This window comes from Chaetomium strumarium, assembly GCF_033439665.1.
Source record: "Chaetomium strumarium strain CBS 333.67 chromosome Unknown B0T15scaffold_4, whole genome shotgun sequence".
NCBI lineage: Eukaryota > Fungi > Ascomycota > Sordariomycetes > Sordariales > Chaetomiaceae > Chaetomium > Chaetomium strumarium.
This window is the reverse complement of record NW_026944432.1, coordinates 3,262,417-3,279,966: the sequence shown is the minus strand read 5'-3', so window position 1 is coordinate 3,279,966 and position 17,550 is coordinate 3,262,417. Positions and strand designations below refer to the sequence as shown.

Below are 17,550 nucleotides of genomic sequence, written 5' to 3'. Positions count from 1 at the left end.
GGTCGAAGGTAACTGCTGGTCGGACTGTAGGTCTCGGTGAAGCCAAAAGGTTCACAACAATGCTTGCCGCAATGTCTGCACAATAGGTGTGGGCTATTGCTTGTAATTGCTCACTGGAGAACTCCCAGAGTCCTCCAGAACGAGTGACTATATACTGGCTATCTTTGGGTGCTCTCATGTGCTCTGTAGAGCTCCCTAGAGCTCGGTGCTCTGTTGACTCCATCGAGAGCTTCCGTTCCTTCGTGCTGATTGGCCTAGCTCCCTGAGCTCTCGTCTGCTCTCTAGAGCACCTTAGAGCTCCTTCTTATTGGTCCTGAATGATTGGTTCGGGTGCGCCCTGCGCCACCCGTCGGGTTGTCCCACCTGCAGCTGTCCTGTTGGCTTAATTCGTGACAAACCATCAAAATAGCTCCCTAACTTCAATGTTGGATGCTATAGACCAGCTTGCCAAGAGTACAGTAGCTATAATGCACCAGGTGGCCCTCCTTCGGTTAGAGGTCTCTTCACTTCGCAAGGTCAATAAGGCACTAAGCAAGCGCCGGCGTGCCAAGAAAACACATATGCAGCTTGGAGGTTCACTTACTATATAAGATGCAAAGGATCTACTAGATCAGAACGCCGTAGGTGGGGAGGCAGTACAGGAAACACAGCCGGATGGTAGCGGTTCAGAGGGGGCTTGTACGAAGGTTCGATGCTATAGGGTATGCGGCAGGCTTGGCCATAATGCTCGCACTTGCCAGGAGGCTGTAGAATCATCTGATTCATCTATTTCTGATGTAATTGTAGTTGGTTGCTAGCGTTGTTATATTATAATTGAGGAGGGTGGTAGAAAGTGCGTCGCTCGCTTATCTGCGTCGCTCGCTTATCTGCGTCGCTCGCTTATCTGCGTCGCTCGCTTATCATGTACGTTAGTCAAATATACGATCTATGGCATAGAACACGGATCGGATTACTGCGCGATTAAGATAGTCTTTAATACCTTGGTCCCGGTACTGGAGTAGCAAGACCGGCTTCTATTCAGGAATACGCCTTAGAAGAAAATAAACACTAAGATTGCAGCAGAACTAGGCCTAACCCTGTCCAGGAGCATAGTATAGGAGTAGATAGACAGACTGATATTAGTTATCCTAGAGGCGGTCAAGTCCCTGACGCCGAAAGCGAAACCATTGCTATATACTAAGCGCTGGTAGGCAACCGACCTCATGCAGTTGCGCCGAATATACACGTACTGAAGAAATCGCGCCCGGGACGGACAACAAGCAGGGTGGCTTGTAGTGGACTTGGAAGAGAGGGCGAAAACCACTGCAAAGTAATACTACAACGCCATCCGGCAATAAAAGAAGAAGTACTGGGACGAGTTTCTGGCAGACAACAACAATATCTAGAAGGCGGCCAAGTATCTGAATTCCGGCGACGAAGCGGCGTTCGGAAAAGTGCCACAGCTCGTCAAAGCCGACGGAACAGTCACCGCCGACAACAAAGAACAGGCGGAAGAATTACTGGCAAAGTTCTTCCCTCCCCTGCCGGAGCGCATTGAGGACGAAGGTCCCAGGCCGCAAAGAGCTCCCCTAGCACTACCTCCTATCACCATAGAGGAAGTGGAACGACAACTGCTCGTAGTAAAATCGTGGAAGGCGCCCGGGGAGTATGGCCTGCCCGCGGTAGTCTGGAAGGAGACGTAGCCAGCGGTCAAACACCATGTCCTCGCATTATTTCAAGCCTCTCTGGAGGAGGAGACGCTGCCCACCCAGTGGCGACACGCCAAGATCATACCGCTCAAGAAACCGGGTAAAGGGGACTATACAGTTGCCAAAGCCTGGAGACCAATCTCGCTTCTAGCAACGCTGGGCAAGGTGCTGGAGTCGGTAGTCGCGGAAAGGATCTCTTACGGGGTCGAGAGGTACGGGCTCCTCCCGACCAACCACTTCGGGGCCCGTAAGCAACGGTCTGCGGAGCAAGCGCTCGTACTCCTCCAAGAACAGATTTACACCGCGTGGCGAGGTCGAAAGATTGTGAGCTTGATCAGCTTTGATGTTAAAGGCGCGTATAACGGAGTCTGCAAGGAAAGACTTCTTCAGCGGATGAAAGCACGAGGCATCCCAGAGGGACTACTCCGCTGGACAGAGGCCTTCTGCTCGGAGCGTACGGCAACGATCCAAGTGAACGGGAAGTCCTCTGAGGTTCACAGCCTACCGCAGGCTGGCCTGCCACAGGGCTCTCCCCTGTCTCCGATTCTATTCCTCTTCTTCAACGCAGACCTAGTCCAACGACGAATTGATAGTCATGGGGTGCGATAGCCTTTATCGATGACTTCAATGCGTGGGTTACGGGACCCACGGCACAGAGCAACCGCAAAGGCATCAAAGCCATTATCAAGAACGCCCTGGATTGGGAGAGAAGGAGCGGTGCGACTTTCGAGGCTGAGAAGACAGCAGTCATACATTTCTCTCGCAACTTATACAAGACGGACGCGCTACCTTTCATCATTAAGGGACAGACTGTCGAACCCCAGAACCATGTCAATATCCTTAGAGTGGTTATGGATGCGAAGCTGAAGTTTAAAGAACATATTTCGAGGGCCGCGTCCAAAGGCTTGGAGGCAGCAATGGAATTACGCCGACTCCGAGGACTGTCTTCATCAACGGCGTGTATGCTTCCACTGTTTGGATGCACGCATACAAGGACAAACTCGTGGGGCCTATCAACAGGGTCTAGAGAATGACGGCGCAAGCGATCGTGGGGACGTTCCTCACAGTGGCAACGAGTGTTGCAGAAGCGGAGGCCTATATCGCCAGCGCACAAGACCGGCTCTAGAGACGGGCCATTAAGCTATAGACGGACATTCACACCCTACCAGATACTAATCTACTGTATAGAAACATATCTCGAATGCGGAAGTTTAGGAGATAATACCGCTCACCGCTATACTAGGTGGCAGACGTACTTAAAGATATAACGATAGAGGAGTTGGAAACCATCAACCCGTTTACGTTGCTACTATAGGAAGAACCTTTACTAACCATTATAAACGAGCTAGCAACGATATAGCGAGATACTGATTACAATATACGCATTGCTATAAGCAGCTTAGTACGGAACGGTATAGTAGGGGTTAGTAGAGCTATTATGCTACCGGCATCTATATATAGTAGCCTAAAGCTTAGGACCTTTGCCTCTATGCTCGGGCAAGATTAGAATAGAACCTATACTCTAGAGAGCTTGCAGTAATAGAACGTGCTTTAAGCACGCTGCTAGCGCTTAGATCTACTAGCATCGTGCTATCAACGAGCAATAAGGCGGCCGTTCTTATACTCTAGCACCCCCGATAGCAGTCCGGCCAGTACTATATCCGCTATATCTAATTATATCAGAGCACTATAGAGAACCGGGAATAGAGTAACAATACAATAGATCCCTATAAGCGAAAAGGATGAACTCTTAAATATTGCCAAGGAACAAGCCAGATAAGCCTCTTAGGAGGGCGCCACTCTACAAACATAATCGCCCAGAGCATAGTCAACAACGTTTAATATGGCACAATCTAAGAGAAGCATTAGCGGGCACTTGCCAGAGAACATCGGACGTCATTCTAAAAGGGTCGACATAGCACTGCCAGGCAAATATACGAGAAAGCTTTATAACCGCCTATTATAGAAGGAAGCCAGCGTGCTCGCTTAGCTTAGAACAGGCATAGCAAGGCTCAACGCTTACCTCCACCGAGTTAGGGTAGCCCCATTAGAGCAATATATATATAGACAAGCAAGAGAGACCGTCTAACACTTCCTGTTCTAGTATAGAAAATGGACCCTATATAGAACCGAGATGCTCCAGTGCGTAGACACCTATAGAAGCAATATTTCTTTTTATCTCGGGGGGAACCCGCCGTCGGATAATAGCGACTGGACTCCGAACCTATAGGCCGTTCGGGCAACGGTACGGTTTGCAATGGCCACGGGCTGACTCGACGCGAACCAACCGCAGGCCGACTAAATCACCCTACCAACCATCCACCACTTTCCACCGAACCCGCACTCATCGCCTCGTGCCACGGAGAGCAGGCACTGCTTTAGCCGCCGAATAGGACGTTGAACACTTGGAGAATTGCCTTCAAGCTAGCCTACTAACAATCCTACTAACCCACGAGAACCCGCAGAGAAATGGCAAAAGAGGGAGTATAAGCTAGAATGATTACTGCATGGGCTATAAGGAGATCAGGACATATCTTGCGAAATGTATGGTTAAATTGGTATTGGTTGTCCTTTCGGGTTAAGCCCCCCGGGCGGAATAAATTGTGTGTGTGTGTGTGTGTGTGTGTGTGTGTGTGTGTGTGTATAGTGAAACGGCTCTCACACGCGCAATCCACGACCTCAGGGGGCTTCCTTTATTCAGCCGAAGAAGTTTGACCTTACCGAAGAAGATCTACGCCGTCGCATTCAGTGGTGCTAGGAATAGTTACGGCTACTGTCTCGACCCGAAAACTAGGAAGATATGCCTTTTCCTGACGAGACCTAGGCAGTTAACAACCCGATATAGAAGAAACGAGTCCTGATGGACAAGACGGATGACCTAAGCAAATACGCCTTGAAGAAAGGGAAGCCGAAAGTGTAGATGTCCTAGGGTTCGTTTGCCGGCCGTCGAAAAGGACCGTTCTTTGTGTGGGAAAAGGAGCATAGAGGTATCTATGCCGACAACTATATCCAACATATCCTCCCTTTGCTTGACCGCTTCAGCCAGGAACAGCGTATTGTCTTTCAACAAGACAATGCTTCAGCATATAGGGCACGGAAAACCAAGGCCAGACTCCAAGAACTAGGTATGAGGTCCTACGATGGCCACCTAAGAGCCCAGATCTCACATCTATTTAGAACGTATGGCCCTGGGTGAAAGATTGGATGGAGTGCCTGCCAGAGGAAGATATCCAGGAACTCAGTCCTTTGTAGTTAGAAGGGCGTTTGATAGAGGGTTGGTTGGCTGTGCCAGAGGATTGGTTTCTTTAGCTGGCACATACGATGCCCAGGAGGCTGCAGACGTGCCTGGAAAATGGCTATGCCGCCAGCGTCTAGATGCATGCGTGCGGAGAAAAGTCACTGAGCTGGCTGAACAGGGCGCAGACGGTCGGGGCCCTAGTCATCACAGAAGCCTTTCGCATCGTGGCACAAACATATTGACCAGTTCACTTAACTTCGCTAGTTATTCAATATTCTAGTTATGAAAATTCGAAGTGTAAGAATGTCAATCCGCCAGACTCATGACCTAAGACCAAGGTACTCCCATGCTGACATGCGCATGTAGGTCTATAATCTTTGGGAAGCCATAGGAGATTCTTCCCGTCAACGGTTATCCACTCCTTATCGACATATAAAGCATGATCTGAAACGCTCTTGTCAGGATATTGGCCTGGGGTGGATGCTGACGAGAGTCTAAGAGATCCATAGTCCGTCTTCAGATACTGGCCATCTTCTGAGAATGTTAGGCTTGTAGGGATTTGATTGATATCGAGCGTCTGCCGGTGTGCGCCCAGGTCAGCGTCCCAGAGCCGCACTGTTCCATCGACAGAAGCCGACGCCAGCGTCTTGCTGTCCGGCGAGAAGACCACAGCCGTAACAGAGTAGCTGTGCCCCTTAAGCGTCTGCCGGTGCGTACCTGTGCCAGCGTCCCAGAGCCGCACTGTTCCATCGTCCGAAGCGGACGCCAGCGTCTTGCTGTCCGGCGAGAAGACCACAGCAATAACAGAGTCGCTGTGCCCCTTAAGCGTCTGCTGGTACGTACCTGTGCCAGCGTCCCAGAGCCGCACTGTGCGGTCCTCCGAAGCGGACGCCAGTGTCTTGCTGTCCGGCGAGAAGACCACAGCCGTAACAGAGTCGCTATGCCCCTTGAGCGTCTGACGGTGTGTACCTGTGCCGGCGTCCCAGAGCTGCACTGTTTTATCGTACGAAGCCGACGCCAGCGTCTTGTCACTTGGCGAGAAGGATACAGCGCTGACGAATTCTCTATGCCCCTCGAGCGTCTGCTGGTGCGCGCCTGTGCCAGCGTCCCAGAGCCGTACTGTTCGATCGTCCGAAGACACCAATGTCTTGCCGTCCCGCGAGAAGGCCACAGTACTAGCGGCACCTCTATGTCCTTCCAGCGTCTGCCGGTGCGCGCCTGTACCAGCGTCCCAGAGCCGCACTGTTCCATCGACAGAAGCCGACGCCAGCATCTTACCGTCCGGTGACAAGACCACGGCTCTTATAGAACCGCTATGCCCCTCGAGCGTCTGCCGGTGCGCACCTGCGCCGGCGTCCCAGAGTCGCACTGTTTCATCGACCGACGCCGACGCCAGCGTCTTGCTGTCCGGCGAGAAGGCTACGGCCCAGACTGAATCACTATGTCCCTTGAACATTTGTCGGTGTGCGCCTGTGCTGGCGTCCCAAAGTCGCACTGTGCCATTGCTCGCAGCCGACGCCAGCAACTTACCATCCGGCGAGAATGCCACGGCCCAGACGATTCCTATATGCCCCTTGAGCTTCTGCCGGTGCGCACCCGTGCCAGCGTCCCAAAGCCGTACTGTTCCATCGTGCGAAGCCGACGCCAGCGTCTTGCCATCCGGCGAGAAGGCCACGGCGTTGACGGTTTCTCTATGCCGCTTGAGTGTCTGCCGGAGCGCCCCTGTGCTGGCGTCCCAGAGCCGTACTGTGCTGTCGTCCGCCGCCGACGCTAGCGTCTTGTCGTCCCGCGACAAGGCCATAGCTCTAATAGAGCCGCTATGCCCCTCAAGTGACTGCCGATGCGCACCTGTGCTGGCATCCCAGAGCTGTACTGTTCCATCGTACGAAGCCGACGCCAGCGTCTTGCCGTCCCGCGAGAAGACTATGGCGCAGATAGGTCCTCTATGGCCGTTGAGCGTCTGCCGGTGCACGCCCGTACCGGCGTCCCAGAACCGTACCGTTCGATCGTCCGAAGCCGACGCCAGCGTCTTGCCCGCCGGCGAGAAGGCCACGGCGTGAACGGGACCACTATGTCCGTTGAGCGTTTGCCGGTACGCGCCCGTGCCAGCGTCCCAGAGCCGCACTGTTTTATCGGACGAAGCAGACGCCAGCATTCTGCCGTCCGGCGACAAGGCCACGGCACCAACAGGACCACTGTGCCCCTTGAGTGTCTGCCGGTGCGCACCTGTGCCGGTGTCCCAGAGCCGTACTGTGTCATCGACAGAAGCCGACGCCAGCGTTTTGCCGTCCTGCAAAAATGCCACGGCGCTAACGGGACCGCTGTGGCCCTCGAGCGTCTGCCAGTGCGCGCCCCAGTGGTTCTTAATTCCCGCGACCTCCCTGATAAATGACAGCCTCTCTTTCCACTGCATGTTCCTAACCTCGCTTATCTTAGGACTGAACACGAGTGCAGAGCCATACGACTGTAAGGGAGTCCGTCCTATAATCGATCCGTGGCTACGGACAAACTTCTCGGCATCTTCCAAGAATCTAGCAAGCTGAGGACTTGCAGCCGATTCCTGGAAGCGATTAGTTTTGGATACAACGGCAACGGTCATGAACATACCTGGACAACTTGGAGTAGCTTTCTTATCGATATTACCCCGTCTGAGAGTTTTCCTAGGAGAGCGAGACTCTCAATCCAGTGAAGGAAATGATCCTCAAAAAAGCCGCTGATATCCATAGACAATTGTTTTCCGTCCTTTAAGGTCATTTCACCCTCTTGAAAGTGTGTCGCCCAGTAGATGCATGCATAACGGAGGCCTGGAGGAAAGGAGCTCTCCAATTTTCTTTTCACCACCTCGGAGGCGAGTGCTCCTGGATGTGAGAGGTTGCACATATCCTTCTTTAGGTAAGCCTGCATAAGTGCAAGGCATCTCATAAACAACGCTGTGTGAACTTTCCCTTCATGGATGGCAAAGATGGCAAAGATGCAGTGCTCCAGAAAGAGGTCGGATAGCTTCAGAAGCCAGAGCAGAAGCAGCGACTGCCTTCGCCCGCGTAGAACAGCGAAATAGATCAAGATCGCTAAAGCGACGGCAGCTTGGTGCCGCAGAAAGAGGTTCCGCGCATGTATGAGGAAGGCCGCAAATAGGATATGATCCAGAAAGTCAAATTGAAAGCCCCGTCTTCGGATAGACGTCAAGGTAAATGCGAGGCCTGGCCAGAGAGCCCGGCCTATTGGCGCTGGAAGCATAACGAATTGGGTATGCTGGAGGTATTCCTTGAGCGACATATGAACCAGTTGCAACCGCCGGGTTTTTGTGTCTGAGGTGCCGTCGTCCAGTTCCGAGAGCATGTATCTGCAGTTGTGCAGGTGTGCGGACACAGCAGTCGGGCAGATTCCTGTTGCAGCCGCTAGTTCCGTCTGCGTTAATGGCTCAAAGGCGACGCATACGCAGTGAATAAGCCTTGCTGCATCCTCCGGCCTGAAACCATCGCCTCGTCGACGTTTGCCTTGAAGAGCTTCGAGAAGCATGCGGTTGTAAATAGAATGCAGCCCAGTCGGCAGCAGTGTGTCGAGGATGTCCGCATCCCGACCATCCACAACCGCTTCCAGGGCCGCGCCGTCGTCTTTCAACATCCGCATTGCCAAAGCGACCCAGAGGAATGTTCCGTTTGCCCGTGTGGCCAAGACGTTCACGAATGACTCAAAGGCTTCGCCTTCCTGAATCCGGTCTTTGGCCTCCGAGCGAATGAATGTGCGGATGTCGTCCAGCGTCTGTCTTTGGTGTTCCCGATCGTCTAGATTTATCTTGAGGTCAGTGCCGGCGTCCACCGTTGACGGGCGAGTGGTGATTATCGTCTTGAAGTTTAGGGTGGCGCCCTGGGCGGAGCACGTCGCTCGCAACTTCTCGGTAAGATGTTCTCTCGACTCGAATTCGCACTCGTCAAGGCCGTCCAACACTAAATAGATCTGCCGCTGGAATTTCCCCTTCGGTCGGCCTGCTCCCTTCTCAAAGATTTCCCAGAGATCTTCGCGAGGAATATTAGCGGACAGGTCGGTATGAGGATCCTGGAATCGAGCCTGGACCTCCTCATGGAGGGACTTGTCATCGTGGCGATCTTCCAGAAGCTGATGGAGAAAGGACAAGAGAACGACTTGTGCGGTGTTACGTCGGCCGTCCCTGCTGTTGCAGAAGAACTTCAGAATCAATGCGCCCTCTCTTTTCTTCGTCAATTCATGAACAATGTAGGTGGAGAGGAACGTCTTGCCCTTCCCAGGTCCGCCGCTTATCCACAAGAGGTGCTGGCCTTGGCTCGTAAGCCAGTTTCGGAATTGCTTGTCGCCTTTGATCCATTCGCAAGTGCCCTCGGCGATACGCCCTTTGTTCGGTGGTGGCCCGATTTTTGAGAGGAGTGCAGCTCGAAGATCACTTCGTCGAATTGCTTATTTTGAACGTCAGACACACAGAGCGTTACGAACAGGGGTATGAAACCAACACGTAGAATCTTGAATGAAATTCCTGTCACTCAGACCGTCAGCCCGCCTAGTGATTATGGGAAGAGAGTGCGCATTGGATGTCTACTTGTAGTCGGAGCGCTTGCCACCGCCAACGTACATTTCCTCTGCCTTATTGAAGGTGCCTCCGGCAGCGACTGAGACATTGTCCCCATCTCCGTAGGCGGTCAACGCGTTGAAGGTTCCGGAACCCTCATTGACATTGTAGTGACTACCCTGACCAGACTGCAGCTTGCGGTCTGGCACGGACGGCTCTACTTCTGCCAGCTCATCTATCGCCCGTTGCAACACGTCAACTTGCGCCGCCAACTGGAACACCTGATTAGCCGCCAGATTTTTCACGTCACCCAAGATGTCCTGCATCAGTTCCTCAACCCTGTGGCCCTTGCCCAGCGGGATTACGATATCGTGATAGAGCCTCTTGACTGAACGCTCGGAATCCTTCGACGCCTTGATCTTCTGAAAGATACCCTTCAACTCCTGGACCTTGTCGCGGCACTTGGTCACAGTATCAAGAACCAGTCCGGCCGAACTGGAGTCAAGGCCCCCCTCGGCTTTGTTCTTGGCACGCTCAAGAGTGTCCTCAACAAGCGGCAGTTCGTCGTGCACTTTCCGAAATGCCGCTGGCAGTCCATTGGCGTCCTTGATCGCATCCCACACCGTCTTGATGATTCCGATGGCTTCAACAGTGACCGAAATGATGGTGATAATCTCAGGACCCGACATTGTGCCCTTCAGGAGTTGGGATGATGGTTTGGATATAGTGTGGCAAAATTGGGGTTCTTTTCGCCTGTCAGCAATACGCCTGCAGGACCCTCAAGGAACAGGAATTCATGGAAGTCTTACTGATCGGCGGTTTTGCAAGCGGTCAGCTTGGCGATCCTTGCTGGGCATGTTATTGTGTTCGCCACTTCGTTCAGGGTCGCAAATGCCGGACCGTGGGATTTATCAATGCCGTAGTCAAGCGGGGATATCAGTGCGGCTGAGGGCAGGGTACACGGTTGAAATTGGCCAGTGGGAAGCCGAGTTGGGGGATTACGACATCTAGCGGGATTTCCACTGGTGGATGATTCAGCAGCTTCGCACCATACACACCACTTCTTCATACGTGTGGTCAGCAGCTACGATATCACGACGCAGCGCACGCAAGACCGTGGACATCCACGGGTACCAAACCTTCTCCACCTACATCCGGAATATGAATGTTAGCGCGACAAGGGTCCAGTTGTTTGTAGCGCCCATACCCTTTCTAGCAGTTTCTGACAGCGCATAGTACGTAGCTAAGCGACAGAAAGGATACGAAATCACCTGAGAGGCGGAAAGGGTACGTACCGGCAGAAAAGCTAGGTACCAATATGGCAGAGAAAGGGTAGTTCAGAAACCGAAAGGGGCCCTTCCACTCTGCTAGAGCGAGTACTTTTCCCGCTGCACTCTCTCTTCTACGATCCCACACACCCACTCCAGTGCAACGATGGATGAGCTATCAGCAGCCGGCCATGTATGAAGGCTCTTACGTGAGCAAGCGCTGAACCACTCACCTGGGGAGGGCACATACCGGGAAGGTCGCACAATCGGCCGGCACTACAGCGGCGCTGCGCATGAGTGATACTCGGACTGGCATTCCGATAGGACGGCTGCGCTCGCTGGTGCGCTACCGAAGTCCCTGTAGATGTACATCCAGGCACACGAGGGGACGACGTGAAAGGCTACGCCCCCGCTTGTAAGCGCTTCAACCGTCCACACTCTGCGGACGAGCCGTCTAGGCAAGACTACCTTAAAACAGAAAGTGGCTCTGGTAAAATCGCAAGATTGGTTGGCGAAACTCGGCCCATTGTCTAGAGAGTGCATCGGCTGAGCTGCGGCTTCCAGCCTGTGGCTTGCTGAAAAGCCAATCTCCTCATTCCTCCCTCAAGCGTTGCCACTAGTGCCTGCAGCCCGACGCTGCAAGGCGAGCAAACAAATGGAAATGCTTCGTCGTTTGACGGCATGATGCTGCGGGAGCTGGTCGTTGTTCATCTAGCACACCTGGCAGTTGCTAACGCACGATACTTAATTGGCTAAGGTACGAGCAATATGTAGTTACTATAATTGGATAGCCAACGATAAAACGGGCGGCATCCTGAAGAGCTCTTTTCTCACTCTTCAGTCCTCGGGGCCAAACCGTGATTGGTGTGAGGGACAATGACACTCCACTTTCCTTAGTAATCTGTTGGATGGAACGGGCTGCCTGGAACTGGCATCTCCAGCCGCCAGGAGAGGTCCGAATGTTTGCATATGCGGCATCGCAGGATTGGCTAGCACAGGCATGCGAGACTGAGCCCAACCGGGTCAGGTGCAGGATGAGGGCTTTGGCATTTCTGGATTTCAGGGTCTCTGGCGCTCTCACATCTACAGGCAGTTGGGAACCACAGAGTTCCAACACCACACACAAGAACACATCACTGAACGACCCCTTCCAGTGCTCTTGCTCTGAGTAACTACCATCTGAAGCTCGTTGCCCATTGCCAAGAAAGCGGTATCTTCCAACATTATCTTATGAGCTGTACACACATCTCAGATGCAGCTGAGGCGCGAGCTCTTTGGACTCCCGTACTATTGATCACAGTGGTGCCGAATCACAGGCGTCCGGTTGGATTTCAGCTTGGTAGGGCGCTTCGCCAAGGATTTTAGCGGCTGTGCGGTGCTTGGGCCCAGAACAAGATACGGAATCCTCCTGCAGTAACTAGCAGGTGCCAAGATTTGATTGTTAATGATAATACCTGCTGCACTTGCCTTCCGCTGTCAGGTATGTAGGGTTGGTTGGTCTGCGGCCAGCCAACGGACGTTCGTTTTGGCTTGGCACACCAACACCTTCATTATCCTGGCCCACCACAGGCGGGGTAATCTATTAGCCAAATTCCAAATGTCATTGTAATAACTACTGTACCTTGGCCAGAAGCAGATCTGCGGAACCATTGATGCGATGGCGGATTGCATTTCCATCCCGCTCTCGGGCTAGGCCGCATCTGGAAGCGCATGCATGCTCGCGTTCGATACGCTACAAAGATTTTCCTTCCCCTCACATATCAGCCTGCTTCGATAAGCCCGTTTCAGAGAAAACCATGGCTCATCGCCCTCCTGGTCCTCGGTGTCCGAAAGAAACCGAAGGCCCCGATGCAGATCCCGCCCAGGCGCAGGCCGAGCCGGCCGCAGTGGCAGCCTTTGAACTCCCGGAGCCTGAATCTATTTCAGGTTGGGACAAACTTCCCCGCCTCCCTCAGAACACTGAGCCAAGATACAAGGTAAGGGATGTGACAATGCCGTCTTTTCCGTCCCGCCACTTACACCAGGCCATGTTTTCTAGGGTATCCTCACCGCCTTGGTCATGGCCATCGAGCAGATCCCGCCTTGCATCTACGTCGTGAATCTGCATACGGAGCCCATCAGGTGGTGGTATCCAAGCACCGTCCAAGTAACCCACCAAAAACTGCCCTGAGATAACCCATCGATAGTTACACAGTCCATCGTTTAGGGGATCGAAGCTTCATCCAACGGCCCGAGCACCTCGCACTCCGTTTTCCGTTTCGGTTACTCTCGGCTCCCAACCGGCGGGAGTGTGATGTTGAAGGAGATGATGGATGAGGGTTGCGGGCTCAGCCTCCCTGTCTTCATGGCAAATTTGATCGTTGCGCTGACCGCTGCCACATTTGGTTTCCCACTTCTCCTTTGGTCCGTCAAGGTCTGATCCATCGGGCTTTTTGTGGTTGGATCTCCCTCCAAGCATGTATGACAAGTCCCCGTACCGTTCCTTGCCTTCCCTAATCATGTCCCCGCGTAGGTGCTGGTACCGGTGGCAGTGGAAAAGGAAATGGCGCGTGTCCTCCTTACCTTGGCCACACTCGCATGGTCATTTGCCACTGCTCCAATCGTCGTGAAGAAACACCGAAGTCTGGAGTATCCAGTTCGCAGTTGTGCTAGTGTTTGCGCCTCCGCCGTCGATAGGGTGTCGTATAGAAGCCTTGCGTGCTTTCCCGGTAGTGCGGCGTTGACCGCCTCGAGATGCCTGCCGGTGGTCCATTCCTTGTCGTGACCAGTGCATGGTAGAGAGGCACCGGCTACGGCTGACGAAAAGCTGACGTTGAGCCAAGGCCCGGCCGTAGCCGGGCTCTCCGGGTCATCGTTGCCCTAGCTATCCTGGCCCGCCTCCTTGAGGACTAATCATTCGTCCCATGGTGGGGTCTTTGTCTTGGCGCCACCCACTTTGCTGTTGGTCAACCTGTTTTCTCCACTCCTCTGCTGGCATCCTGATCCGGACTAAATAACAAAGTAGGGATGGGAGGGGTTGTCCACATCCCACTGTCGATACCTGCTGGCCCAAGAGACGAGACGTTCAACTTGACATTGGGACCCAGGACGGAACAGAACCCGTACTCAGCAGAACTTGCAGCGGTCGGACATGCGTTGAGACTTTTGCGGAACGTCCGGTACCAGAGGATCATCCTCGCCACCAGCAACAAAGCGGCCGTATTGACGCTAAACAACCTACGCCAGCAATCAGGACAGCAATACATCTGTAAAGCATACGACGCGACGAAAGTTGTCCGGTGCGCCGGGAACACTATATCTATCGTCTGGATACTAACAACCGCCGAGAACGAACTCCTGAAGATAGCCAAGGGGAAAGCAAAGGAAGCAACCCGGCAGAATGCTACACTACAAGCCCGAGAATCCGGAATGCGATCAACAATCCTCCATAGAGCATGGGGCAAACGGACATTGCCCCAAACCCTGCCGGACAAAGTAGGTAGACACTCTAAGAGAGTACACTCTAAGAGGTCGATATAGCGCTCCCAGGAAAAACACACCCGACTGTTATACGACCACCTGTCGAGGAAAGAGGCCGGCGTACTCGCTCAGCTTAGGACGGGCATGGCCAAAATCAACTCATACCTCTATCGCATCCGAGCGGCATCGTCAGACCAGTATACGTGCGGAAAAGCAAAAGAGACGGTGGACCACTTCGTGGTTCGATGCAGGCAATGGACTGAACACCGGGCAGATATGCTTCAATGCACAGATATCCACAGGGGCAACCTCTCCTTCTTCCTAGGAGGGAAGTCGCCCTCGGATGACAAGAACTGGTCCCCAGATATGCAAGCGGTACGGGCAACTATACGGTTCGCAATGGCTACAGGCCGTCTGGACGCAGACCAACCACAGAACGGGACAGCATAAACCCGCCACCACTAACCCACCATCCCCAATCGGACCACCACCACCCACCTCGTGCTACGCCGAGTAGTCACGCTTCAACCGCCGAGGATAGGACGTTGAACACTTGGAGAACGGACTCCAAGCTGGCTTACTCATGATACTACTAACCCACAAGAACCCGCAGAAAGCAAGGCAGAAGATAGAGGACATAAGGTACAGGATGAGGTCGTATGGGCTTTTAGGAGACCAGGATCCATCTTAGGAATTGTACTCGTAGATGTTGTGATAGTTGCCCTTTCGGGTTAAGCCCGCCGGGCGGAATACATTATTTTTTTTTGTGTGTGTGTGTGTGTGTGGGTGTGTGTGAGTGTGTGTGTGTGTGTGTGAGTGTGTGTGTGTGTGTGAGTGTGTGTGAGTGATCCGGCGATGCTGTCGTGCTCAAGCAGCGCTGCAAGTCCTGCGAGAAGCTGGGTGCTCTGCGAATCAAAGTACCGCATGTTGAGATCAATCAACTCCACTATCCGTTGCGTGGGGGCCCGTACTCCTTGCTCCGGTCGGGTAGCTATCGCAAACTTTCCTACCCACCAACACCCAAGGCATTCACCTCCCGTCCAACCGGCAGCGTTCGAGTTGCTTTTTCGGTATCCAGCCTTTCATACGCTCGTTTTCTAGGGACTTTTTATAAAATCATTCAATATGTCTTGTGAGTTCCACTGTTGAGAGAGACTTTCGCTGCGAAGCGCAAACGCGGCGCGAAATCAAGCGGAGACATGCCGCTGTTTACCCACGTTTACCCCCGATCCCGTTATTCGTCCGCGTTCGCGACTCAACCTGCCGGACTCCAACAGACTCTTGCTGACATGACATGACATGGCTGCAGCCGACTTCAAGGCTATGGCGAGTGAGTGCACACAAGAGACACACAGCGAAGCACCCCTTTGATAGCGGGGGAAAGAGGGACAGCGATGATCTGACACTGGGCCTTCTTCGCCCCGCTTCGTAGCGAATTTCGTGAATTACTACTACAATACCTTCGATACCGACCGCAAGAAACTGGGTAATCTCTACGTATGCAGATCCTGTGGATGGCTCGGTGTGGAGCGGAGAAGAAAGCTAACGACCGCGGCCAACTGAGCAACAGAGGGAGAACTCAATGCTCATCTCTCAGGACAATGAGACGCTCGGGGCTGCTAGCATTGCTGAGACGCTTGCGGTAAGAAGGAGGGCGGGAGACAGACGCGCTGGCTGGACATTGCTGAGCTGTTTGCTGCAGGGCCTCCCATTCCAGAAGGTTGTGCACAAGTTCTCAGTACCCGACGCGCAGCCCACCCCCAACGGCGGCGTCATCATCCTGGTGATTGGGGAACTTTTTGTGCGTCGAACGCAAAGACCTGTTCGCAATGTGGTTGATGATACGGGCATGCACCCCTGCTAACACAGACGCCTGCAGGTCGATGACTCGACGGAACCTCTCGTCTTTTCGCAGGGTTTCCAGCTTTGCCAGGACCCGGCTGGCACGTGGTTCATCTCCAACGACATTTTCAAGCTGGTGGTCTTCTAACTAAACAACAACCTCTCTGACCTGTTACCGGCTTGGGGTATGGCGGGCTTCGGCAAAGACTTAGACGGGGATGCGGAGTCCAGCGTCTCCTTGGCTCAGTGTGGATCATAGAAGGGGGCGGGTGTGCTGCGGCGTCTTACTTTTGCTCTTGATGCTTGGCGAAGTGAGAAATGGAATCCCGGAGCGCACGGCAAGGATGGGGTCGTTCATGTTGACAAGCGGTTCTCGATGCTGGATGGATGGATGGATGGAATTTATTTCACGCGGAGGCACGAAGCCTAAAGAGCCTTGGCACGCTGACTACACCTCCGCCGGGGTTTTCAGTGCTAGTGCAGTACAGCCAAGGGCTCCCACTAGACGCACACTACGGGAGCACATAGATTCACGGGTGCCCGTGAGTATGACTAAGCCCACCTCCGCAGTTTCCTTCTCGGGCATAACGCGTCGGGACTTCTCTTCGCATAAAGCTCAACGCTATGTTATTACAGGCTGTGGGGAGCAACCAAGAACTGCAAAACTAATGACCTTCGATGCTTGTTGTGATTGAGGAAGATGACCAGATCTGGTGCAGGTTGCGGGAAGATGTGGGTGGCTGCCCCACAGCATGTCACGTGCATCCGCAGGGCCACACACGACACAGGCTCTGTCAAAGCCCGTCTTCCCGTCCCGGTGAAGAAACATCGGGGGCCGCCCGCGCAGGCGGCCTGGCACGGTAAAAACTGGAAGAGAAGTCCTTTGCGATCTGTTCTTTCATTCCCAAGGGGTTGCAGCACCGCACAGCTACTGCGCGGCCTGTTGGCGGCCGAAGACTTCGATTTCGAGGATCAGAAGTGAGGTTTCCGAGCGCCCCGGAAATCCCTCACTACCCCGCGCGACAACCGCGACTTACCGACACCAACGATAAGAATAAGCTGCAACAAAGTTCACAAGATTAGGGGGATACTGGGTACGAAAACCACCCGACTCTTTCGACGTTCTAAAGAAGAGATAGGGCCCCCGGCCCTGCCTAGTTCTAGGAGAGCGAAGTTGAGAGTCTTGGCGGTAAAACCGACCGGTAAGACGACGCTACGAGGACTAGAGCGAAAGCTATTGTACGACTCCGATTATAAGAGTTATTAATCGACCGAGAAGGAAGGTAACGGGTTCGTTAAGGGAAGGTATACGGGCGGCTGGCCTTCCTACAAGGCGCTTTGCCCTCTTGACAAATAGTATACTATAAAAGGAGGAACTATAATAGTAGATCAGGGTAGGTTAGTAGTAGTGCGATAGAGGGAGCTGCGCCGGTATAGCAGCTCTTTTCGACGGCCTATTGCAAGATATAGTCGGCACTACGGCTTCGGCCTTGTAGGAAGACCCTCGCAATATAA

At 53.4% G+C, this 17,550-nt stretch overlaps 5 protein-coding genes across 5 annotated transcripts; 3 read left to right on the top strand and 2 right to left on the bottom strand.

Annotated features, from left to right (window-relative positions):
- Positions 1–5,096: 5,096 nt before the first annotated feature.
- B0T15DRAFT_217342 (WD40-repeat-containing domain protein) lies at positions 5,097–9,862 on the bottom strand. Its single transcript, XM_062862755.1, has 3 exons — positions 9,530–9,862; positions 7,534–9,356; positions 5,097–7,486 (listed from the first exon to the last, which is right to left on the bottom strand). Exons 1-3 carry the CDS (start codon positions 9,582–9,584, stop codon positions 5,207–5,209), a joined length of 4,158 nt encoding a protein of 1,385 aa, XP_062721835.1. The 5' UTR covers positions 9,585–9,862; the 3' UTR covers positions 5,097–5,206.
- On the bottom strand, positions 9,586–10,155 carry B0T15DRAFT_383537 (uncharacterized protein; the record flags this gene model as incomplete). The annotated part of the gene is made up of 1 exon (XM_062864263.1): positions 9,586–10,155. A coding segment is annotated over one exon (570 nt), but the record flags the coding sequence as incomplete, so codon positions are not given.
- A 2,172-nt stretch (positions 10,156–12,327) lies between these two features.
- B0T15DRAFT_217375 (uncharacterized protein) lies at positions 12,328–13,234 on the top strand. The gene is made up of 3 exons (XM_062862756.1): positions 12,328–12,710; positions 12,773–12,880; positions 12,941–13,234. Exons 1-3 carry the CDS (start codon positions 12,387–12,389, stop codon positions 13,151–13,153), a joined length of 645 nt encoding a protein of 214 aa, XP_062721833.1. The 5' UTR covers positions 12,328–12,386; the 3' UTR covers positions 13,154–13,234.
- Positions 13,172–13,552, top strand: B0T15DRAFT_534184 (uncharacterized protein). Its single transcript, XM_062869422.1, has 2 exons — positions 13,172–13,192; positions 13,247–13,552. Exon 2 carries the CDS (start codon positions 13,277–13,279, stop codon positions 13,496–13,498), a length of 222 nt encoding a protein of 73 aa, XP_062721832.1. The 5' UTR covers positions 13,172–13,192; positions 13,247–13,276; the 3' UTR covers positions 13,499–13,552.
- Positions 13,553–15,492: 1,940 nt separating this feature from the next.
- Positions 15,493–16,183, top strand: B0T15DRAFT_485519 (uncharacterized protein; the record flags this gene model as incomplete). The annotated part of the gene is made up of 5 exons (XM_062866294.1): positions 15,493–15,523; positions 15,626–15,690; positions 15,764–15,835; positions 15,896–15,994; positions 16,073–16,183. The coding sequence occupies 5 exons, from the start codon at positions 15,493–15,495 to the stop codon at positions 16,181–16,183; spliced, it is 378 nt and encodes a 125-aa protein (XP_062721831.1).
- Between the last annotated feature and the right edge of the window lie 1,367 nt (positions 16,184–17,550).

Bases quoted from the DNA above. Each gene is read 5' to 3' on its own strand.
- B0T15DRAFT_217342 (XM_062862755.1), bottom strand. From the start codon at position 9,584: ATGGGGACAATGTCTCAGTCGCTGCCGGAGGCACCTTCAATAAGGCAG. The intron at 9,357-9,529 runs GTACGTTGGCGG...GTTCAAAATAAG, and splicing joins TTCAATAAGGCAGAGGAAAT to CAATTCGACGAAGTGATCTT. The intron at 7,487-7,533 runs GTATGTTCATGA...AATCGCTTCCAG, and splicing joins AGCTACTCCAAGTTGTCCAG to GAATCGGCTGCAAGTCCTCA.
- B0T15DRAFT_217375 (XM_062862756.1), top strand. From the start codon at position 12,387: ATGCGATGGCGGATTGCATTTCCATCCCGCTCTCGGGCTAGGCCGCAT. The intron at 12,711-12,772 runs GTAAGGGATGTG...CATGTTTTCTAG, and splicing joins ACACTGAGCCAAGATACAAG to GGTATCCTCACCGCCTTGGT. The intron at 12,881-12,940 runs GTAACCCACCAA...TCCATCGTTTAG, and splicing joins GGTATCCAAGCACCGTCCAA to GGGATCGAAGCTTCATCCAA.
- B0T15DRAFT_534184 (XM_062869422.1), top strand. From the start codon at position 13,277: ATGGCGCGTGTCCTCCTTACCTTGGCCACACTCGCATGGTCATTTGCC.